The sequence below is a fragment of the Carlito syrichta genome, unplaced genomic scaffold (assembly GCF_000164805.1).
Source record: "Carlito syrichta isolate Samal-C Ts95f unplaced genomic scaffold, Tarsius_syrichta-2.0.1 Scaffold156281, whole genome shotgun sequence".
NCBI classification, from domain to species: Eukaryota; Metazoa; Chordata; class Mammalia; order Primates; family Tarsiidae; genus Carlito; species Carlito syrichta.
The window spans coordinates 6,542-32,116 of NW_007100377.1; the positions used below are offsets into that span (position 1 = coordinate 6,542).

The 25,575-nt window shown below is 41.0% G+C and overlaps 1 protein-coding gene across 2 annotated transcripts in view; it reads left to right on the top strand.

Moving 5' to 3' along the window:
* The first annotated feature begins 619 nt into the window (after positions 1-619).
* ARHGAP25 (Rho GTPase activating protein 25) overlaps positions 620-25,575 on the top strand; it is a 108,649-nt gene continuing 83,693 nt past the window's right edge. For both annotated transcript variants that reach the window (XM_008051017.2, XM_008051018.2), the window contains exon 1: positions 620-1,089. In XM_008051017.2, coding sequence (XP_008049208.1) covers positions 1,029-1,089 — 61 coding nt within the window. In that variant the 5' untranslated portion in view covers positions 620-1,028. The remainder of the gene's footprint in view (positions 1,090-25,575) is intronic.

Below are 25,575 nucleotides of genomic sequence, written 5' to 3' on the forward strand. Positions count from 1 at the left end.
TACAAGATTCCTTTGCAAAAACTCTGAGTCATGGTTACTATTGACCCCATTTACTGATGAGGACATTAAGGTCTGGAAAGATTCAGTTGTGTATTAAAAGTTCTAGAACTAGGAAATGGAAGAACTGATTTTGGTTTGACTCTAAAGCCCACGCCCTTTGCAAAATGCCAAAGAAACCTTATGACATGTGAGTGGGTCTACCCAGCTAAAGTTGATGTATTAGTTAAATACAACCCTCCCTACATCAGGCTGAGATCACTTGCAATCTTTATCCTGAGCAGTTGGAGAACTTGTTCTTACAGCAGAAAGAGTCCTTTCTGCTGGAAGAGCAGGGCAAATTTAAAACAAGGTAACTTCGGGGGGATGCTGGCTGTCTTTCTGACTAGTTTTGGATGCTTGATCCATTAGGTGAAGAGGGAAGCTCAGAGTTGAGGCATATGATAAATCTTAACATTTTCTTCTTCTTTTTTATTAAAAACAAAGCATTTTATAACAAAGCACTCACTCTAGTTTTATGAGCATTTCCAAAAACGATTTTCTCAACCAAAAGTGCCCAGAATGCATCATCTTCAGTGAACAGCCACCCACTTCCTCAAATGCAAGGAAGCAGACAGTTAAAAAAAAAAAAGCTGAGAGGCAGCAGTTGTTTATCACCGCCTCGCCTCAGTGAGGCCTGAGATTCTTTCGAATAGGAGCTTTACTTCCCATGGCACACAGGGAAGTGTCAACTGGGATATTTCTGGTAAAACTAAAAGCAAGAAAAGCAGGGTGCCAGCCCCTGTGGGACTGAGTGTGAGGGGCTGGAGGAGTTTGAGTCCCATGCCCAAGTGACAGATGGATGGACATTTCGTCTGAAAGTAAGGAGACACGTTGGCAAATCAACCTCAAACCTAAGATTGCTTGTGAAGCAATCACAAGGAGGAACAAAAACAGACACAGAAGCAGAGGGAAAGATCAAACAGGCAAGAAGGGCGCAAACTGTGACAGACTTGCTGCTTCACCAACGACTCACCCAAGCCAGAAGAAAAATGTCCCTAAAGTTGCCAAGGAACTGGGATTTCAACCTGAAAGTAGAGGCTGCGAAAATAGGTATGGTCAGCGTCCTTTTGTCACCTTCGTGGTTCTTATACTTGAGTGCCCACCATTTGCATGTTGGTCTGCAGGGAACACGATCTACTTTAAAATGGATCTCACTGCAAATCTTTGGGGGAGAATTTGCATTCCAATGGATGTGTTGGCTCAAAGTTCCAAAGTGCTGGGAAGGGGTTCTCTTCCATTTGGAAGGAGCAATGGAATGGAGTTCCTTGATGTGTGGGATCTGGAGTACTTCAGATAGTCTAAGGCTACAGATCACACATAAAACTGAATTTTTCATCACATATCAAGGAAGAGTCACTTTCTCCTGTTTGGTAACTCATTCATATTTTGAATGGTTTTCAACAGGAGCACAAAGTGACCTGCTTTGTGGTAGACAGCAAGAACAAGATAGGGACATAGAGATATTTGAAGGTATAGTAAAGACAATTTTAAAGGAACAGAATGGAAGAGAATTCTTAAATGGAAGAGTGGGAAAGGAGATATATTTTTATTTTCTTAAGAGAGAGATATTTTTATTATCTTAAGGGTGGATGGTATATTTTCTGGATATTCTGACCTTTAATCCATAGCTCTCCTTCTAATGATTATGGTGATACATTAAGTTTCATCTGTTATATAATTGTTATCATGAGGTTCCTTATGTAGATTTCTTCTATTATTAAATTGATCACAGTAATTTAGGGTAGAGCATTTGGGCTGAAAACTATTACCTTTATTTATATACCCTGCCCACATATGATATAACTTTCTTGATATTAGGCATAGGAAAATATTAAGGTGTTTCTAACAGCTTGGAGGAGTTTTGTTTGGAACAAGATATAGATTTGAACTTCTAATGGTGTTTAGTATGCTACTAAAATAAAGTGCTCCATTGAAAATTTACAAACATGGAGTGTTAATGATGTAGGTCTGAGAAAGAATTTGAAAGAAAACTGAGAGTAATAAGAGAAGCCATTTACCTTGGTCAAAAGGGGATGAGTGTTTTCTAATCAAGCTAAAAATCATTGTGTGCTGAGGTCAGTTTAGAAAAAAGGTATTGTTTATACCTCTTACGTAAGCGAGAGAATTTTCTTCTAACTACCATTGATACAAATGTGCTTGGTTAATGCTCAATCTAGGTCATAAAATTGTATTTTTTTAGATGTAAAACTTCCATGGTTCTGTTCCTTTGAAAGTGTTCTGCTTCTGGTTACATAAGGTCATTCTGCCCTCTCACCATTTGTGTTTGAACAAGTATTAGGGTCCTCCTCTCCTTTGGTTTAAAAATGGGAAACTTGAGACAATTAATAGTTAAGTGATTCTTTTCAGCAATCTAGGAAATTACCACATTAGAACTTAACCTCTCAACTCATGCCTGGGATTAGTTTGGGTGAATTTCATGATTCTTTTTACCTGTATTTCTTAAAGAGTGGTCCCATGGATAGCCTGCATTAGTCTCCACAAGTGCTGGCTAAAAATACAGATTTCTAGGCATCCTCCTTACAAAATCAGAAACTCTGGAGAGAAGCCCAGGGTTCTACATTTTAACAAGAACCCTCCCCATCATTCCCACCTGATAAAGACCTCCCACTGTAGGTGTTGTGGTCTATGTTCTCTGGCTTCAGAGAGCTGCCATCCATCTAGCATAAAGCATAGTGCCTGGACTTACTGGGCACACAATAAATATTTGTTGGCTGAATGTATGTTTGACTATAGGCAGATTTTTTTTTTAGTATTACTTAATGAAAAATAATAACAATGCCATAATAAAATATACAGGAGCCTTTGTCATCCATGCCATCTATAAGTTTGCTGTCCTAAGGGATTGGACTGCTGTAGAATGCATGTATGAGTGTCACAGGAACTAGAATTCAGATCATGAGCCAAATGTTCTGAAAGGGCAGGATCCCTGACTCAGTCACAGGACTTCTGGTTCCATCTCCAGCTTCTGTGCCCAGGTCCAAATGTAGCAACTGGCTTATCAATGTATCAAAGAAGCTCACCTCTGTTAGAGAAACCTGTGGAACTAAGAGTCATATCAAGAAAGTCAATGACCTGTGATTTTTCCAGCCTGGGTAGTAAAGAGTAAATCAGGTTTTCTCAACCTGGAAACCATGGACACTTTGTGTTGGAGAGCTCTTTGTTGTGGGCCCTTTCTTGTGCATTATAGGATATGTAACAGCATCCGTGGCGTCTTCCAGTAGTTGATGGTAGCAGCCCCCTACCACCACCAGTTGTGACAACCAAAAATGCCTCCAGACATTCCCAAATGTTCCTTGGGGGCAGGGAGTGAATGAACTTCCTTTGTTGAGAATCACTGGAGTAGATGATCACCAAAAGTGTAGATTATAAATTCACTTGGGATTAGAGCCCAAATATTAACTCATGATACACTTTCTAAATCCATTTCCAGGAGGCTTTTATTGAGATGTGACTTCAGGGGGATGGACTGTAGCTTAGGAAGAACAGCAGGATAGACACTTGGGGAAATAGCAAGACCTTGGCCCAAGATGTGACCCAGAAAGGGGCCCCCGCTTTTTTTTTGGTGAGCTGCACTTCCAGTTTCCCCTAAATCCTGTGAGTGAAAGTGAAAGCCCTTGAGAGTTGGGGGATGGGACTCTCCACTGTACTTTCATTTTGGAGCTGAGGGGAGTCTTACCAGACAGCAGGAATGACCCAAGACCAGCACCATGAGCTTGGCAGATCTTCATGCAGTGATGAAAGAACACGACAGACCATTCTGCATCAGACTTATTGATCTGGGTGGGGATTTAGTGGTAGGAAGGAAAAGGGGAAATGCAGAGCAAACATTCTTGACTTGAGATGGAGCCAAGAATACACATTTCTTCCTTTGATACTTTATCATCTTTAGTATTAGTCCAGAATTAGAACTGTGACAGCCTTTCACTGTGTTCCCGCACTGTTATTCAAATATTTTGCTCTTTCGTCTGTCTTTCTAACTGAATTGTCATTCTCGGAGTGCAGGTCCAGACTTTCTGGGACCTCCAGTCCCAGGGTACAAGGCTGTCTTGGAAGAGCTACATGGCATCCCAGTGACCAAGCCAGACTACTTGAATATATTTTTACATGTTGTCTGAACACTGAAATGCGGATTCTCCAGGTTGGGGATCCTGAAACTAGGCAGCCCATGGTGAGCTAGTCTGTGCTTATTTGATGTTCAGTTTTGGCAAGAGCTTTCCTTAAAATTCATTGTCAAACTTACCATGTATGAATTCAGACCACTCTGGATTCTGGACAAAATGTAGTCTATTTGCTATGACTGAAGTCTTTCCACTCAATGAGTGGCTCTCGGTCCCTGATGGATAAAAGTCCCTACATAGGCAGGTAGAGTCAAAGATAAGAAAATGCCTTCCTTAGATAGTGAACACCTACACAAAAGGGTGCTCCTTCCAGGGCCTATATCTGTCTTCATGTGGTTACATCATTATCCCGTGTTCAAGCAAAAACGCCTGTTTCTGTGTTGTCATGACTTAATCCTAATAAATTAAATTTTCTCCACAAAGTACACGCCTCCTACTACCCAGACTGACAGCCTCCAGGCCCCTTGAGAAACAAGGACTGTTGTCAAGCAGAGTAAGAACCAAACTAAGTGGTAATGGGAAGAAGAGACAACCTGGTTTTATATCTGCTCATGCACAAAGTTGTCTCTACAGACACTAGACAAGGTCAACTTAGATTCTGTAGCAGTCTTAGCCTGGGATCCAAGTGCACTTGGAGTGGCAGAGGCTAGCCAGTGACTTTTAGTCTTTTGTCTCTGAAAGTGGTTATGGGTTGAGATACATCATGGCCCTAGTGTGGGAATACCTTGCTATACGTCACTTATAGTAGTGCCAGTGCTGTTGTCTCCCTGTCTCACACATCAGTTTATAAAGCATTTTGACATAGTGTACTATGGGAAAACTCTCTGGCAACTCCACACAGCTGGAATGTGGTCCTTTAAGCAAGCAATGTCCACTCTGAAGGGTTGGCAAGCTCCTAGGACCGATTAAGAGTAAGCACATGACAACGGTCTCTTCACACACAAAACAGCCTGAAAGGAAAGAATCTTGCATGAAGCAGCACAGTGGTTGACTAATTAGGTAAGTTAAGATACAAGAGATGGGAGGGTGTAAAGATCAGAAGCAAAACCCCAGCTGTGACCACAGCAACTGAGACCATATGGTACCTGGGGAGAAGGAGAGAAAGCATGAACAAGGACCACAGTGAGGCACAGGCCGATCAGAGGGATTCCATCACAGAGGATGGCATGGAAATTTTGTAGAGTCCTCAGACAGGAATGAGATATGAAATGTTATAAGGTAGCCGGGCTCGGTGGCTCAGTCTGTAATCTCGCACTTTGCGGGGCTGAGGTGAGCGAATTGCCTGAGCCCGCCGGTTCGAGACCTGCCTGGGCAGCCAGACCTCATCTCTACAATAAATCAAAAAATCAGCGGGGCGTGGTAGCGCATGCCTGTAATTCCGGTTACTTGGAAGGCTGAGGCGGAAAGATCGCCGGAGACCAGCAGGTCGAGGCTGCGGTGGCCGGGAGTGGCTACTGCACTCGTCTGGGTGACAGAGTGAGACTCCAACTCAAAAAAAAAAAGAAAGAAAAGTAACAAGGTGAGCAAAAAATTTACATTTCTTGTCCTATGCTTTACTTATCAGGCTTTTTCTCTTTAAAACCTTGTTTAAAAACTAAAAATCACTTCACCAAAAAAAAAAAAAAAAAATGATACCCACAGGTATTTAAATAGGAAGACAGTCTAGCAGAGTGTGCGGGCAAGGGGGCACAGGCAAGGAAAAAATTGCAGTACAGTGAGGAGCCATAAGGGGCAGCCATAAATAAGAATTCTGGTCCCGCCACCCCTGTCTACCATTCCCTTTCTTTGAGATAGAAATGTGTATATTCTTCAGTGAGTCCCAGACTTGCCATCTTTCTTACACTGATTTTCCTGCACATAGTCTCTGCTTCTTTGGGGAAGCAGAAGTTTTTATAATTTTGTATAGTTCTACCTTGTGACAGGATTAAACGAAAAATCCTTAGGACCAAGCCCTGCTCACTGTCCACCTCTTATCATGTCCCTGTCCCCAGGTACATGCTGGAGACTTCAGTCACATCTCACCTTCTGCAGTTTCCTGCTCTTTCTCATCTGCTTGTAGTCCTCTCCCACCTGGAGCGCCCTTACCACCACCCAATTCTTACTCATACTTCAGGCACAGTATAGACATCTTGCCCACTGGGAGTCTCTAAGACTGCTACTCATTGGAAAGAGAGTATAATAATCTTTTCTCAAGCCATTCAAATAGAGAAAAACGTATCTGTTTTTCTCAAGGCTACAGACTTCCTTTGAGGTGAGAGTCACGAATACTTCTGAATGTGCATGATGAGTCAACCCTACCAACTAACTCATCCTGAGGTTTTGAACAAAAAGATTTATTTTTTAGTAAAACATGTAATGCTGCACTCTAGGCCCTCACTGGAGAGAATAGTTTCAAATTGCCTGAAAAAAGGGGCAAACTGACAGAAGATAGTTTAGGAACTGAATTGTTTATTGACTCTTGGGGAAGGAAAGGAGGGCATGCAGGAAAGACCACATGAGCTTGGGACTCTACTCTAAGCAGCAGTGAATTTGGGGCATGTTGCTTAACTTCTACAAACAAGATTAATAACACATATGCTGAGAGGAAGAAAATATCGCATGCACATGCCATATGTTAGGTGCTCAGCAAACATCTGTTTCCTTTCTTTACAAACATTCTCATTTCCAACTTCAGGTTAGAAGCTGTGCTTGGATTCTGTTATTCTGCTGCCCTCTCAGAATAGGGAACACTGAATTGTGCTTTAATGTTAGACCCTCTGTGTCTATCTTTACTGCAAATGATGATTTCATGAAATCTGCCCCTAATTGTGTTGGAAAACTGAGAATCAGGAAAGGACAATGCTAGTGACTTCTGTGTATAATTCTGTGAGAAAATTATTTTGGAATTTAGTGCTCAGAAATAACTTTGTCTTCTTCAAGGGACTGCTATGCTTCCCCCTTTCTGGTAAAATAGGAGTGCAACTTACTATTTTCCCCTCTTTGTCTTGGCTGCCAGGAAGCTGAGCTAAATGCGAAGCCCAAAAACAACTACGTCTACCCATTTGATTAGCATGCTTATAATCTTTGTCTGTGGTAAGGGTTTATGAATACGTTTTTTATTTGAATATGGAAATTCATTGTCTGTTCTTTTAAGAAGAGAGTATAATGTTTTTACAATATAGCAATTCACAACTCCTCAGATATCCTGCAAGTAGATTTATACTTATTAGTAGCAACTGAGCTTTATACATTTTCTAAGACGGGTTCAAGGAAAATTCAAATGCTGAGGATCATCTCTTTTTGTTCATAAATGAAAACACAATTCTATGACCATTCATATTCTTTCCTTGGAGTTACATAAAATTATGGTATCTTCAGTATTCATTCAGACCAGTCGTTTCGTTTCATTTCATTTCATTCACTCATTCATAAAACATATATTCACCCACCTCTATGTGACAGATTCTTTTTAAGTAGCATTCCCTGCAGTGACTTTCATGTTGAAAAAACACCTCCTCTCACACCTCCAAATTTCTAAAGAAAGTGTTTCTCAACTTTGTTACCTCCACACATTCTCACAGGATTGTGACTGACTCAGGAGACAGCTATTTTACTCTTTCTCTCTCTTCCATCCACCCCCCAAGATGCTCACACATAGATCTTAGTTCTAGACAGGGCTGATGATATTCCACTACTGGAATTTTGGCCTGTGGCTACTGAACCCTTGGTTGCTTCCTTGTTGGTGTGGAGTTTCAAAGTGAAAGAGGAAGCAGCACAGCTCTGAGTTTCTGAATCTGATGTGAACAGTTTTTAATTATTTAAAATAATTTTATAAAGTCTACAGAAAGATTTTTTTTGACAAAGTCTAAACTAACTGTAATGGAATGAGCCTGCTATAGTACACTGGTTAGAAAACTGCCTTTGGAGTCAGAGTGCCTGCACTTGAATCCCAGTATCACTAATTGCTCACTATGTAACCTTTGGTCTTGAGGTTTTTCCAGTGTAAAATGGGCAGAGTCCTAGTGCTCACCCATGCAGTTATTGTGAGGATTAGAAGAGAGGATATATGTCAAACCTTAGCATAAGATCCTGCATACGGTAAGTGCTTCATAAACACTAGTTATAATTATCATCATAGTCAAGGGGAATTTTGCAATGGAGGCATGATAACAACTCCATCAAATCAAGTCATTGGTGAAAATCACAGCCATCATTGCCAGAGTTTTGTTTGTCTCAGTCAAGTGTTTCTCTTCTTTCTTTTCTTTAGACATAATGGGCTTTCCAACATCTGTGGATCTTTCCTACTCAATGTCAGTCCAATGTCAGCCCAGTGTCAGCCCACAAAAAACGTGCTGGTCTGTACTTGACTGGTCATGTTTTGTCTCTTACTCTTTATGCCTCCAGTTGCCATATGTTCAGTCCTTCCTTAACTCACCTAAGTTTTATCAATTGTGTTTAAGTGACTATTTTTGTTTTAGTTGCTTGTTTTTGCCAGTTCTTCCCAAATCAGTGAGATACCTGAGTTGTAACTTTCCAATAAGAATAATGACAGCTTTTGGTGAGTTTCCTGCAGAATACCTCCTATAGAAATGCCATTGCATCTGTGCTGATGTGACAGGAGCAGCTCCTAAATTTACTTGTTTTGGGTAGGAAAAGATTGACTCTGCGCCGTGTGCTGTGTGGAAGACCTTCCTTCATGACACAAGAGCACTTCCGCCTCCAGAGCTGCTGACATCTCCTACTGTCATGCACCTCTGGCCACTAAATGAGGTTGACAGTTGTTTGTTTGGGCCTCACTGGTACTGTTTTACCTTTTGGGGATCAGTTACATGCGGCTTACTGCAGTGACAGAGTAGTTTTTCTCATTCGTTGTGTGACTCCTACACCTGATCTACTATTCACTTTCAGATCATTATTTGTAAATATAATTGTGAGGGAACAGCAGAGCCTTCGAAATGAGGCTCCCATCTTTCTTGCTTTCAATTCTGTTGTTGTTACCCAGGGGTTCTTGTGAGTGCATTCTTTGCGTCTAGCTATAATTCTGCATTTTATTCCATGCCCTTAGAACCCATTTTGTGAGTGGGTAAGAAATCTTCTTATATGTACAACCCAGAGTTATGATGATGAACAAATGTGGAGTTGTCACCTCCAGTTCATTTTCCATCTAGGCTCTTCGTGCTGTGTCCTGAGACCCACCTGTTTGATCTTGATTTTGGCACTCATCTTCTCCCCCTGAGCATTCCAAATTCTTCCTCCCAGGTAGGGTGACCAACTGACCTGATTTGCTCAAGATTCAGGAAGTTCTTGGGGGAACAGAGTGCTGTGAAAACCAGGAAAGTAACCTGAGAATCAGCTCTCCAGGTCTGAGAAAACACAGTGTTTTGAGAAAACAAAAGCATAACTGTGATAGATATTCTGCATAATTTTTTAATTGAAAAAAATGTATTTTTATTTGGTGTCTCACTCCGTTGTCCAGGCTGGAGTGTAGTGGCACACTCACTGCTACCTTAGTATCAACCTACTGAGCTCCAGTGATGCTTCTGCCTCAGCTTCCTAAGTAGTCGGAACTATAGGTGCATGTTACCACGCCCCGCTAATTTCTAATTTATTGTAGAGAAGAAGTCTCGCCAAGTTGCCTGGGCTGGTCTCAAACCCATGAGCTCAGGCAATTCCCCCGCCTCAGCCTTCCAAAGTGCTGGGATTACAGGCTGAGCCACTGAGCCCGGCTGAAAATTTTTATGAGGTCACACAGCTTACAGGAAAACTTGAGTTATAAGAGAAAATCTTTAAGTTCGAATCATTATTTCTTTCTAGAACCTATGGTTAGAAGTCCTTCCAAATTTACTTTTCAGTCACTTTGAAACTGTTATGCTAGCTTCTTCCATCTGTTTTTATGAAGTCTTTTATTCTTGCTCACATTTTCTCTGGAAGGATTGGAAGCCACACCTGTTGTTGCAGGGTACTTCTTTCCAGAATCTCACAAACATTTCTGCCCTTGTGGATTCTATATCTGTCTACTAGGTATGCCATTCTGCTTTCTGGATTTTTTTTTAAATTCTAGCCCTCCCACCCCATCACCATGGTTGCCACCCATCTCTTCCCGTGAAGCTTTCCTGAATTGCACAAGTACAATTAGTCCCTTCTTCTGTGAAACTGTACCACTTTGTTTATTTTCATCTATTGTGGTTGACACACATTTAGTGGACACCTACTACATGCTGGATACTGTACTAAACTCCAGATGTAAGGAGATTAAAAAGATTAGAATTCTTACAGTTTCATTAAGACACTGCAGAAGCAAGTCTCTCCCACTAAGGAGAACCAGACATAGGAAGCATGACTGTAACTGTGACATTTAAAAAGCTGACACAGAGTTGCTCTATAACTAAAGTTTTCCTTGCTCCACTTGAGACATAGCTTTTCAATATCTACAAGGTGCAAGTTTTTACATGTTCATTCAAGTCTATATGCTCTTTCCAAAAAAAAAAGCAAATCAAGTTTTCAATCCCAGATTACTATTCTGATTTACAGACAGTAGAGACTACCCATAGACAATATAGTTGCATTTTCACCAATAAATGTGGTCTGTTTTTGTTATTTCTCTCCAGAAAGCTCTGGATTCAATCAGTCCTCTGGTCAGTACTAAATTATTCCCAAATCTCATCCTTCTGTGGCCCGAAATGTCCAGCATTATCATAAAAGCGATTTAAAATATAGTCACTTTGTGTCATCACAGATAAAAAGTAAAACTCCAGATTAAAAGTGTTTTGTGAAAGAAAAACAAAAAGGGACTCTGGATTTAACTAAGAAGCCAGATCTATGTGTAGTGAGAGGTCTTTAAGAATGAGGCCCTTGAAGGCAGATGAACTGGGTTTGACTTCCAGCTCAGTCTTTAATCACCTGTTTGGGCAAGTCACTTTAAAATCTCTGTCCCTCAACTTTCTTATCTGAAAAATGGGGGTAGTAGTTCTGCCTACGTTATAGAGTTGTTAGATAATGCTTCCTCTAACCAGCTCAGACACTCATAGTCATAAAAAAACACGTCATCCCCTATAATGGTACCATCTTTGAAATCTCACTTTCAGACTTCCCACTCTGTGCCCACCACATCCTATACCCCCAGCTCACTCACTTCTCTGACATCACCTTAGTGAGCCACCATTACATTGGTCCTAATGCTTTTCCACTATCAGTCACCCTTGCCATGGATTTCTACCTCTAACATTAAATCCACTAGTAAAGTGCATCCTTAAATCCTTGGTCCTCTCTCCTCGCCATAACCACCTGCAAAACCCTTAACCGTGTTTAAACCCAACGAACTACCTTATCAGTGCCTATACCTGGGCAGCTGAACATTACTGGAGAATATCAGACCACTGAGCTGGCCCTGGATTTACTTTACATTTATGACCAATCATCTTAGATGCACATCAACAGAGCCAGACAAGCTGACTACATTTACTGCCTTAGTCTGTTAGTGAGGCTATAACAAAATCCCCTAGATTGGGTAAATTCTGTTCTGGTAAGAAACAGAAATTTATTTTTCAAAAGAGGGGTTTGAGAACCTTAGTATTTAAAAGGAAAAAGCCAGCAGAAGGAGAAAGAGAAAAATGCAAGGAGAGAGAGTAAGCGATTAGGCAAGTGGTTACATGCTTGTGAGGCCTTGATTATCGCTCGGTAAATCTACATTTTACATGTGAAATGAGGGAATAGAGGGAAAAGTCAATATGTATGTGGGCAGAGGGATGATTTCTAATCTTGTTCTTGTCCTGAACCTGTGAAGATAAGCTGGTAGTTGACATCATCAGAGTGAGATTGACCAGAACTCAATTTTAGAGCTAGTTGCTAGAGGAAATATGTATCCTGAAAGATTCTGGGGGGCCCACAAGGAATTTCTTTGTGAGCAAATTGTGAAGGAGGCCATAAGGGAGGGGGAGGGGATATGTGGTCTTTTATCATTGTGAGAACCTGGCTTAATATGATGCTGTGGCTCAGGGTTTTGAAAATATGGCTCTCTATTTGGGAACAAAAGGAAGACAGTTTTTGCGGGACTCAGTTTCCAGGGAAACTTAAGTTTTCCTCTGACATAGTGAGTTTGGGGTCCTATTTTCTTTCACACCTACCTGCCTTCTAGACCATCTGAGACTGTGAAATTCTCAACACAGATGGCCAGGAGCTGCACCAGGGTCTTCCTAGGGCCTTCCACTTGTGTTCTGGGATAGTTGACAGAAGAGAAGCCCAGAACAGAGTTGGACATCTGATTTAAGCTGTCCATATACATGTCTTTGAGGTCTCTTACTGTGAGAAATGCAACTGGGGGTGGGAAGAGAAGGGATGTGGACTTTAAGACAGGGATCTCCATCTGACTTCTTGCTATAGGCTCTCAAATGTCAGAACTGGACCAGGTCACTACTCACTCAGCAGTCAACCTAATTAAGGATGGGTGCATGGCATTCCACAAGGAAGATTCTTATTAAGGTCACTAATAATCCATACCTTGTCAACGCAAAGATGAATCCTCTGTCCTCATCTTACTGAACTATCCTGCAGTGTTGACTCAGTCATCCATTTTCTCCTTGAAATAATTTCTTTTCAGACTTCCTTGACACCACACCCTCTGTCTTTCCCTTACTTCATTAGTTACTCTTTCTGACTTTGCTTTTATGAAGTCTCTTTTTCTACCAGACCTCTTAACACTGACATGTTCCTGGCAGGATTGGCTACATCATTAGGGGGGCCTAGTGCAAAATGAAAATATGGAATTCCTTACTCAAAAATTATTAAGAATTTCAAGATGGTGACAGCTGGAAGAATTACAAGTGCAGAACCTTCTAAGCATGTAACCCTGTGTGACTGTACAGGTTGTCAGTAAAGCTGGCTCTGATCCCAGAACCCAGAACTCCTTTCTTTATCCAACCTCAGCATCTGAGAGATCTCAGCCTTTCCTGTGGCATTAAATTCCACCTATACTTTTATGCCTTAGTCCTGACCTCTCTCCTGGGGTCTGAATGACCCATCTCCATTACGATGTCTTTTCTCTCCCAGCACATCCAGCACAGAATTCTGAATTATCTCTCTTCCCACCCTCTCCACTAAGTTTACCCGACCTTAGTAGAAGGCTTTACTATTCACCAAGTCTCTCAGGCTAAAAACCTTCTGTTCATTTTTTCTCCTCCTAGCCCACATCCAATTCATCAAAAAAAAAGCTTTGGGATTCACCACCAGTTTAAGTCTATAATATGGTTATTTCCATTATATTTGATGCTTTAAACACCACCATTTCTTGCCTAGTCTAAGGCAATAGTTGGCTAACGAGTCTTCCTGCTTCCACTCTTGGTCTGTACCATATGTTCTCCATATCATCAGCAGTCTCTACATCTTTTAAAAGTAGAAATCAAATATGTCATTTCTTCCTTCAAACCTTCAGTCTACTTAGAATGAAATTCAAACTCATGATCTCTCACTGTGGGATCAGAGCCCTATCCCTTTCTCCCCACCCACCTGTCTATTCCTATGCCACTCCCTTCCAGTTCTTTAAACACCCAGTGCTCATGGCCACCTTAAGGTGCATCTGCTCTTCTCCCTGCAAAGCCCTTCCCAGATCTTACCATGGTCTTTCCTCCACTCCGTTCAGTTTGAGTTCAGATATCATGTCTTCAAAGAGATCTTTCCTGACCATAATATCTACTATAACTAGCCCCCTCTATTTCGGTCTCTCTTTATCCCATTATCTTGCTTGATGTTCTGTACGCCGTTATGTGTGACTGAACTGATCTCATTAGTTTACATGTTTATGCACTAGACTGTAAGTTCCTGGAAGGCAGGGTCTTGTCTGTCTCATTCACTTTTAGATCATCACTACCAAGAAAAGTGCCCGGCATACAGTAGGTATCAAGTGGATTTTTGTGGAATGGCTGAGATTTGGCCTGTGGTCTATTAACTTTTCTCCACCCCAGTGAAATGAAGTAAGTTAAAATAAGTGGACGCGTTTTTTTCCCTGTCCTTATTAGTGATTGAGCAATGGTCTAGTCCAGACAGATATTTCTGACTTTCATATGGAGAGGGAGGTAGAACTTTTGGTTTCTGAAGCCAATTAGGAGCAGCACGTGGGTGACTGAGCATTGAGCTATTCCCGAGGGTGGTCAGAGCCTAAGTCACAAGGGACACAAAGGGAACTTTTTGCTCCTGTAATCAAAGTCTTCTTGATGTATGAGACTAAAGCCTGGGTGAAGAAGTTCTCTGCCTCGAGCTGAGGGTCCCGGGGGCATCCTGTTCACCAGTCCTTCCTCCTCTCCACCTCTTCTGTCTAATTGGATATTGATTCTCTTCTCTATGGTCCAGGGAGCTCTTAACTCAGGTACTTAAAAACTTTTTTCATATTGATGGCTGCAGGTAAAATGAGCAATTCAATTTTTTTCCCTTCTAGAAGAAAAATCCAAATCACATTTCCTCGTGAGCATGGAAAAAAGCAACCCTACTCAGGAGTCCAAAAACGAAATTTGGACTTCAGTTTTGTAGTGTGGGCAGTTAGGGTTAAGTGGGTAGCTGTGACAGGGGGCAAGGATGGCCAAGGGAGAGGAAGAAAGAAAGAAAGACAGAGAGGGTAAGAGAGAGATACCAGCATGGGGTGGGGGATGGAGACAAAGCAGACTGAGGGAACAAGGAAGAGAAAAAGGTGGAGGATGGGAGGTGGTCGGAAGAGGTGCCTCCATGATGTCCTGCTGTTTGGGAGGACAGGATTGAAAGCCCCACCAGTCAAATTTCAGCAGCCAAACTGAGCTTATCCACTGCATATTCAGAAAGTTATTACGGTGGCCATCAATTGCTGATGGCAAAACAGGCTGTGGCTGTTACTCTAGACTGTGTCAAAATATCTCCATTCTGTGATAGATTTTATAATAATATAAGAAAGGGATTGACAGTAGTGGGAAATTGTCAAGGGAGGGGGGTGCGATTGGCACCTGAGGAAAACTGCTAAGGAAAGGAGGGACTTACCTCATTAACAAGGGTACCTGCATAATCGACGTTTGTTTACCTAATCCTGAATTGTATCCCACATCTTTATAATTAAAAAGTAAATAAATAAAAAATAAAAACAAACTACTGAATTTAAAAAAAAAGATCTCCATTCTTTCTCCACTCTGGAGGGTTTGTAAAGCTAAAAACAAAGCTTTGCAGTGACTCAAAACACCTTCTTGTGACTCCTTTCTGACTGCTGCTGCTGCTGGTGCAGCCAGAACACACGAGGTTTCCTAACAGCAAAGTCCCAGGGTCCCATCTCCAGCACCCCGCACAGGAGAGCGGTGGCAGCTGCAGTCGGAGTGAGGCCTTCCTTGTGGAATGTTCCAGTTGTAGCCACAGAGGAGGTTATTCCTGGAGAAAACCAGGTCTGAATTGCTTTGGGAGGTGTTCCAGGCATATTGATTTGGTAGAGCCTGCTCCTTCAGCCCCTCCCAATATTTTATAAGTGCCTAGATCCTATTTCGGCACTGAACTGTGGCTGCATGTAACTCTCTTATCTCTACCCAGACAGGTCCATTCCTCAGAATCTTCTACCAAATACTTTTCCAGAGATTCTAAGTGCCATCAACACCCCAACAACCAGTGAGTGCCTGAGCATGCCTCAGGGACACACTTCTGCCACTCAGATACAAGAAGTTCACTGACTAGTAGAAAAACCTCATACAATAACCCCAGCTAAGACTTCTTTGAGTCCTTCATAGACACAGAAGTCATTGGTACAGTGGTCTTCCATTTCTAGACATCCCTCCATGTGCACCCTCTGTTGTCCTTTCCTCCTTGCTCTATCTAGTATTCTTGGGCAGGGGGTGCTGCATGAGTATGTAACCTGTGCACAGGGCTACATGCTCAATTGCACCCCATGTTCAGAAGGATCCCATGCTGAATTTAATGTTGGGTTGTCTTGAGATTTGTAATGATTTTTAAAAAAAATTCTTAATTTTAAAGATGTAGGGTACAGTTTAGGGTTAGGTATACAAATGTTCATTATGCAGGTATCCTTATTGATGAGATGTGGTCCCCCTTCCCCTGGCAGTTTCCCACTACTGCCAATCCTGCCACCACCCCTTGCCTGACAGTTTCCCATTACTGCCAATCTCTTTTTTATAGTATTATGATAATTGTTCAAGGTCCACTTATGAGTGTGAGCATGTGGTACTCAGTTCTTTGTTTCTGTAATAGATCACTCAGTAGTGTAAACTCTAAGTACATCCAAGTTGCTGCAAAGTTCATAATTTTGCCCTTCTTTATGGCTGTGTAATATTCCATCATGTATATGTACCACATTTTTAAAAATTCCAGTTTCATGTTTTTGCTTCTGTGAATAATGCTGCAATAAACGTGTGTGCAGGTATCTTTTTCATGTGTGATTTGAGTTCCTCCAGGTATATTCCCAGTAGGGGGATTGTGGGGTTGTACGAAAGGTGGACTTTTAGATCTTTTAGGAATCGCCAAACTATTTTCCACAGAGGTAGTACTAGTTTACACTCCTACCAGCATTGTAGCAGTGTTCCCTTTTCACCACATCCTCTCCAGCATCTGTTGTTTTTCAATTATTGATGATGACCGTACTGACTGGAGTTAGGTGGTAGCTCAGTGTGGTTTTAATTTGCATTTCTTTGGTGAGGTTGAGCATTTTTTCATGTATCTGCTGGCTGCTCGTATGTCTTCTTTTGAGAAGTGTCTATTCATATTTTTTGCCTACCTTGTAATGGGGCTGTTTGTTTTTTTCTTTTCAGTATGTTTTTTTCTTTGAGTTCTTTGTAGATCCTAGACATTAGACCTTTGTCAGATTACAGAGGGCCATTACTTTCTCCCAGTATGTGGGCTGTCTTCCCACTCTCTTCTTGATGGTTTCTTTGGTTTTGCAGAAGCTTTTCAGTTTGATGAGGTCTCACTTGTCTATCTTATCTCTCATGCCATTGGCACATGGGGTTTTGATCAGGAATTTGTTGCCAGTTGCAATTTCCATAAGGGTGTCTCCTGCATTTTCTAAGCTTCTTATAGTTTGAGGTTTTACATTTAGGTCTTTGATCTATTTAGAGGTGATTTTTGTGTATGGTGATAGTTAGGGGTCTTGTTTTAATCTTCTGAATGTGGTCAGTCAGTTTTCCCAGCACCATTTACTGAATAGGGTCTGCTCTCTCTAGTGGTTGATGGTGGAGTCCTTGTTTAAGATTAGTTTGAGAAATTGAGGTTTTGCCTCCAGAATCTATATCCTGTTCCATTGATCTATATGCCTGTTCATGTACCAATACCAGGCTGTTTTGATTATTGTAGCTTATAAAGTTTAAAGTTTGGGAGTGTGATACCTCCCAGTTTGTTTTTGTTTTGTTTTTACTGAGGACTGTTTTTGCTATTCGTGGTCATTTATGTTTCCATATGAATTTCTGTATTGTCATTTCAAGTTCTGAGAAGAATGCTGCTGGTAATTTAATGGGTGTTGCGTTACATGTGTAGATTGCCTTGGGTAGGGTGGACGTATTAACAATGTTAATTCTTTCAATCCATGAGCATGGAATATTTTTCCATTTGTTTGTGTAATCTTTGATTTCTTGAGCAGTGTTTTGTAGTTTTCATTGTAAAGGTCTTTCAGCACTCTGGTTAGGAAGATGCCAAGGTATTTCTTTCTTTTTTTGTTTTTTGTGGCTATTGTGAATGGGATTGTGCTTTTATTTGGGTTTCTTATTATTTATTGTTGGTGCATAGGAATGCAACTGTCTTTTGCACATTTATTTTACACCATGAGACTTTGCCAAAGTCCTTTATCAGTGCAGGAAGGTTTTTAACAGATTCTTTTAGCTTTTCGGAGTATAGAATCATGTTGTCTGCAAAAAGGAATAACTTAATTTCCTCTTTTCCTATTTGGAAACCCTTGATTTCCATTTCTTGTCTGATTGCTGCAACAAGGACTTCCAATACTATATTAAACAGAAGGGTTGACAGTGGGCATCCTTTTCTTGTGCCAGTTTTCAGAGGAAATAGTTCCAACTTCTGTCTGTTTAGCAGAATGTTGGCTATGGGTTTCTCATAGATGGCTTTTACTATTTTGAGGTATGTTCCATCTATGCCTAGATGTTTGAGAGTTTTTATCAAGAAGGCATGCTGGATTTTATCAAAAACATTTTCTGCATCTAATGATATAATCATGCAATTTTTTTTTTTTTACATCTGCTAATATATTTAATTATATTTATGGTCTTGTGGATATTGAACCAACCCTGCATCCCAGGGATGAATCCTACTTGGTCAGGGTGGATTGTTTTTTGAGATGTGTTGTTGGATCCAGTTTGCTAGAATCTTGTTGAGAATTTTAGCATCTATGTTCATCAAGGATATTGGCCTGTAGTTCTCTTTCTTTACTGGATCTTTACCCAATTTGGGTATCAATGTGATGTTAGCTTCATTAAATGATTTTGGGAGAGTTTCATCTATCTCGATTGCCTGGAATGCTTTCAATAAGATTGGTATCAGCTCCTCCTTGTATGTATTGTATAATTCTACCTGAAAGCCATCTGGTCCAGGGCCTTTTTTTTTTTTTTTTGTAGGTAGTTTTCTTATGACATAGTCAATTTCCTGAGTTGTTATTGATTTATTTAGGGTCTCTATTCTTCTTGTTTCAACCTGGGGAGGTTGTGTGATATCCCAAATTCCTCCACTTCATTTAGGGATCAGTTGTGACTCGATCTTTTGCCTTTGAATGTGTTTATTTGAGCGTTTTCTCTCTTTTTCTTTGTCAGTCTAGCTATGGGTCTATCAATCTTGTGTATCCTTTCAAAGAACCAGTTTTTTGTTTTGTTATTATTATTATTTTTGTATTATATTTTTGTCTTCTATGTCCCAAATTACGGCTTTTATTTTGGTGATCTGGATTCTTCTGCTGAAGTCAGGATTTTGGTGCTCTTGCTTTTCCAGTTTCCTTAGGTGATTTTTTAGGCTGTTAACATATGATCTTTCCATTTTCTTCATGTGTCTTTATAGAGATATGAATTTCCCTCTTAGGACTTCTTTCAAGGCATCCCAGAGATTTTGGTAACATGTTTCTATGTTTTCAGTAATCTTTTAATTTCTGTTTGATTTCTGTGTTGACCCAGGAATTGTTCAGCATTATGCTGTTTAGTGTTCATGTCTTTGTGTGTTTTGGGGGAAGTTTGTTGGTGTTGATAGTTATTTTTATTCTACTGTGGTCTGAGAAGGTACATGGCAGTGTTTCAGTCTTATGGAATTTGTTTATGCTTGATTTATGGCTGAGGATGTGGTTGATCTTAGAGTATATCCCATGTGGTGATGAGTGGAATGTATATTCTGTGGTTGTTGTGTGGAGTGTTCCATAGGTATCAATTAAGTCCATTGACACTGGGGTTCCCCATCTTCTTGTTGATTTTTTGTCTTGATGATCTGTCTAGGGTTGTGAGTGGGGTATTTAAGTCCCCAGTTATGATAATGTTAGAGTCAATATCTTTTTTAAGTTAACCTAGAAGATGCTTTATGAAAGTTGGTGCTCCTATGTTGGGTGCATATATGTTTAGGATGGATATTTCTTGTTGATGGATTGAACTGTTTATTACTATGTAGTGACCTTCCATATCTTTTTAAATTTTTGATAGTTTAAAGGATATTTTGTCTTATCTTAAGATTGCAGTTCCTGCTTTTTTTTGTCTTCCATTCACCTTCAAATTTGTTTTCCATCCTCTTAATTTGAGTCTGTGAGTATCCTTTCTGGTGAGATGAATCTCTTGGAGACAACATATTGTTGCATCATGATATTTTATCCAATTTGCCATTTTATGTCTTTTTAGTGGTGCATTTAGTTCATTCACATTCAGGCTAATTATTGAGATGTGAGAATTTATCCCTGTTATGAGGTTCTTATAGAGTTTGTTATTGCTGCTGCTGTTTGTTGTCTCTCTTTTGATTTTGGGGTTGATTCATGTGTGTTTTCAATCTTTTTCCTGCATTCTCATTAGGGCATTATCATTCTTTTTTTTTCTTCTGTGTTTAATACTTTCTTAAGTGTTGCTTGTAGAGCTTGGTGTGGAGACAGCATAAACTCTTAGGGATTGAATGTCTGGGAGGAATTTTAATTCTCCATCACTGATGAAGTTTAGCTTTGCTGGGTAGGTAATTCTTGGTTGAAATTGTTTATCTTTGAGCATTTTGAAGATTGGACTCTAATCTCTCCTAGCCTGAAGTGTTTCTGTAAATAAGGTATAAGCTATCATAGTTGGTCTTCCCTAGTAGGTAGTCTGACCTTTCTCTCCTGCTGCCTTTAGAATTTTTTTCTTTTATACCTACTTTGTGTAAGTGAATTTATGCTCTAGGAGTTGGTCTTCTCATTTGTTGTTTGCAGGGGTTCTCTCAATCTCTTGTGTTTGAATGGTCACATCTCTGACGAGATGAGGGAAATTTTCTTGGATAATTTCATGAAATGCTTGTTCCAGGGTGTTTTCTGTCTCTCTCTCTGCCTCAGGGACTCCAATTACTCTTAGGTTCAGTCTCTTGATATAATCACTCAAGAGACCCTGTTCTGTCTTTTAAAGCTTCTTTTCTATGTTTCTAACAGTTTGGGTTACTTCCATATTTTGGTCCTCAAGCTCTGAGATTCTTTCTTCTGCTTGATTAATTCTACTTTCCATGCTTATCAGTTTGTTATTTCATTCATTCATTGTATTATTTATTGCTCTTATCTGTTATCAACTCCTTCATTCTTTCCTCTTGTCTCTCTTCATTTCTATTTATTCTTTCTATTAATATCTTGATATCTGGGTTTGTAGTTTGAGACCAGTCATTCTGAGGGCTCTTCATTGTTTGAGTTCTGAAGCCTGTATTCTCAGCTGTTGTCCTACTAGGCATCTGTAGGAAACCTGTATTCTTTTTCTTTTCTTTTTTTTTTGAGTTGTAGTCTCACTCTGTTGCCCAGGCTGGAGTGCAGTGGTGCATTCATGGTCACCTCAGCATTGACCTGCTGGGCTCCAGTGATCCACCTCAGCCTTCCAAGTAGTTGGAACTACAGGTGTGTGCTACCATGCCCAGCTTATTTTTTATTTATTGTAGAGGGAAGTTCTTGCCAGGTTGCCCAGGCTGACTTTTAACCCATGGGCTCAGGCATTCCACTTGCCTTCGCCTTCTGAATTTCTGGGATTACAGGCTTAGCCACTGAGCCCAGCCGAGACCTATATTCTTCCTTTGGTTTTTTTTCATTTGTGTTGGATTTCCGTCCTCTTTTTTTTTTTTTTTTTACTTATTCTTTAATTCTGTTGTTCAGTGATTGGGGGATAGCTTTTACTTTTGTTTGCTCAATCTCATATTCTTCCTCATGTAGATCCTCTGACTTTGTTCAATTCTGAAGCTGAACTGTGGGTGGAGGGCTGTGTTTTTTGCAGGTTTGAGATTTAATTGAGGAGGGAGCTGTGATTCAGAAACTATCTGCAGCTCCCAGTATCTGCTGACAGGTGTGTGGGTCCCTTGGCACCCACTTCCTACTACCTTGCAATCTGTCCATGCAGTGGGGGTATATGTTTACTCCCTGAAAGCAAAATGAGGAAAGAGAAAGGAAAAGAATGGACAGAGGAAGGAAGAAAATGAAAGGAAGAAGGAGACAAAGAAGAAGAAAGAAAACAGACAGGCATACCAACTGACTTGTTGCCATTGCTGTCAAGTCTCTCACTCAAGTCTGACATGTCTGTGCCTATTCCTGCATGGAGGAGGGGCATCTGTCTCTCTAAATCCAATGAGGAGATAATCTCTGGGTCTCAGATTGGAGACTAGTCAGAGCTGGATGGTGCAATGCAGATCTATGCCGGGTCCTGGGACAGAGAAAATGGCACTAGTTGGTGTCTCATCAACAGTTGCAGAGTTCCATTCCAGATTTCCACAATCTGCTTTTCTTTACAGTTCCTGGGACTTGTGCTGGCCTGCTGTTGCAGGTGGTGGTGTGAGCCAGGTGCCAGGTGATGAGGAGCAGCTGTTCTCTGTTGCCTTCTCTCAGGAGAGCCCTGAGAACAGCAGACGATCCTGTGCACTGGGGGCTCCAATCTCAGGGTGTTGGAGGGGTGCTATCACCTCTGGAGGAGATGAACCTGAGTGCATGAACCTGAGTCTCCCCTCAGACAGACTTTCACTTACCGGCTGGCACACACCCACTCATGCAGAGAGTCTTTATTGACACTTGCTTTTGCAGACACTCTTACACTCTGACCTGTTCTGTCACCATCTTGCCTCTCCTCCCCCTGTAATGATTTTTTTTAATGAGGAGCTCCATATTTTCATTTCACACTGAGGACCTCTGCCTACCCGAGCTAGCGCACCATCAGTCTTACCTACCTTTTACCTCTATTGCAAATCCACCCACTTCTCTTATCTCCATTTCAGCCCTACATTAAACTGTGAGCCTCTTAGCCATTTCCCATCCTCCAGTTTTCATCATCTTTAGTTTATTCTCTGTGAATTCCCCAGTGCCTACCTGTGTTGATAGTTTCATTGATCAAAACAGTCACACCAGAGCTCTAGGGAATTAGTAAAAGGCAGCATCAGGCTCTTGAGCTAAATGTTCTCTACCCCTACTCTAATTCCTGGGTTCTCAAACCTGGCTGTCCTGGGGAGGTTTGAAAAAAAATCCAGAGATGCTGCTCTAAGTTGCAAAGGCTGTGGTCTAGGTATTCAGATTTTTATAAGCTCATAAGTGACTGGATATGAAACACGGTTCAGGATCCACTGTTATCAGTGCTGCTAAAACCCAGAGATACAGCACAATGGTCACACCTGTGTCAGATTGGAAGTGGGACAGGAAGCAGTGATTTCCGAGATATTTGGAATTGTGTCACTTTGTTTTACCAGTTTTGAGTTTTGAACAATTTTCTTCTCTAAAAATGTCCATTAAAGCATTATTTAGGAACTTCTGGCAAGATGGTGACAGGCTGGCAGGGTCTGTGAAACCCTCTGCACAAGAGAACACCAATAAAGACCCTAGCTCTCTCCCAGGGGCTGCAGCCCCCATCTTCCACAGCCTGCTCTTCACAGGGAGCTCAGCCGCCACTGTCACCTGCAGTCACTACTCAGATATTGCGATGAACCGGGCTGCTCCTGCAGTCGCGGATACTGCCGCTGCAGTCATTCCCAGCTCATACCTGAAGAAACCCACGACTTCAGACCGTGAAGCCCCCGCAAGCAGGATCTTCTGAGATCCCTGCTGCCATGCCATGCCCCTAGCCTGGAGAAAGGCCTGTGGAACTACCCCGGTGAAGTTGCCATGGCAGGTTGCGGATCCGTAGCAGGCTCCCTCCCCTCTGGACCGTAGCATGGGATAGCACCACCTGCTGGGGAACCAAGGGAGTAAACCTACAAACCCACTGCATGGACAGACTCCAAGGCAGTGGGAAGTGGGTTTCAGACTATCCATCTAGCTATTGGCGAACACCAGGATCACAGAGAGATTTTGAATCACAGCTCCCCCCTTAATTAAATGCCAAAACTACAAAAAGGACTGCCCTCAACCCACAGTCAAACTCCAGAACTGAACAAAGCAAGAGGAAATACATTAGGAAGAATAGGAGATTGAACAAACAGAAGTAAAAGAAACCCCTCCACCCCTGAATAACAGAATTAAAGAAGACAGAGAAGTGGAGGGAAGGGAAAAGTAGGAAAGGAAAATCTGCACAAATGAAGAAAAACCAAAAGAAGAACACAGGGCTCACACAGACCCCTGGGCGGTCAGACACTGAGAAAACAGACTTCGGAATACAAACAATGAAGAGCCCACAGAATGACTGGTCACAAGCAACAAGCCCAGACATCAAGGCATTAATAGAGAGAATTTTAAAAATTGAGGAGAGACAAGAGGAAAATAGGAAGGAGCTGATGACAGAAATAACAGCAGTAAAGAATACTGTGATGGAAATAAATAACAAACTAATTAGCATGGAAAGCAGAATTAGCCAAGCAGAAGAAAGAACCTCAGGACTTGAAGACCAAAATACAGAACTAACCCAAACTGTCAAAAACATAGAAAGGAAGCTTAAAAAGTCAGAACAAAACCTTCAGGAGATGAATGATTACTTCAAGAGACCCAATCTAAGAGTAATTGGCCTTCCTGAGGCAGAGAGAAAGCCAGAGGTCACACTGGAACAAACATTTCATGAAATCATTCAAGAAAACATCCCTCATCTCATCAGTGATGCAAAAATTCAAGCACAAGAAATTCAGAGAACCCCAGAAAGACAACAAACAAGAAGACCAACTCCCAGACACATAATAATTCGCCTAAACAAAGTAGGCATAAAAGAAAAAATCCTAAAGGCAGCAAGAGAAAAAGGCCAGACTACCTACCAGGGAAGACCAATCAGAATAGCAGCAGATTTATCCACAGAAACCCTTCAGGCTAGGAGAGCCTAAAGCCCTATCTTCAAAGTTCTAAAAGATAAACAATTCCAACCAAGAATAACCTACCCAGCCAAATTAAGCTTCATTAGTGAGGGAGAATTGAAATATTTTCCAGATATCCAATCCCTAAGAACCTACGCTGCCACCAGACCACCTCTACAAGAAACACTTAAGAAAGTACTGAGCACAGAAGAAAAGGAAAAAAAAACAACAACATTCTTCACAAGAGTACAGGCAAAAGATTTAAAACACACATGAACCAACTTCAAAACCAAAAGAAAGACAACATACAGGAGCAACAACTCTGTAAGAACCTTATGACAGGGATCAACTCTTGCATTTCAATTATTAGCCTAAATATGAATGAACTAAATGCACCACTGAAAAGACATAGATTGGCAAAATGGATAAAATATCATCAGGCAACAATCTATTGCCTTCAAGAGACTCACCTCACTAGAAAGGACACACACAGACTCAAAGTAAGAGGATGAGAAACAAACTTTCAGGTGAATGGAATACAAAAGAAAGGAGGAGTAGCGATCTTAATTTCAGACAAAATACACTTCAAGCTATTAAAAATCAAAAAAGATAGAGAAGGCCACTACATAATGATAAAAGGCTCAATCCATCAACAAGAAATATCTATCCTAAACATATATGTACCCAACATAGGTGTGCCAACTTTCATAAAGCAACTTCTAGGAAAGCTAAAGAAAGATATCAACTCTAACACCATCATAACTGGGGACTTTAATACCCCACTCACAAACCTAGACAGATCAACAGGACAAAAAATCAGCAAGGAGATCCGGAACCTCAATGTGACTTTGGACCAAATGGACTTAATTGATACCTACAGAACACTCCATCCAAAGACCACAGAATACACATTCTACTCATCACCGCATGGAACGTATTCTAAGATCAACCACGTAATCGGCCATAAATCAAGCATAAGCAAATTTAAAAGGACCGAAATTCTACCATGCACCTTCTCGGACCACAGTGGAATAAAAAT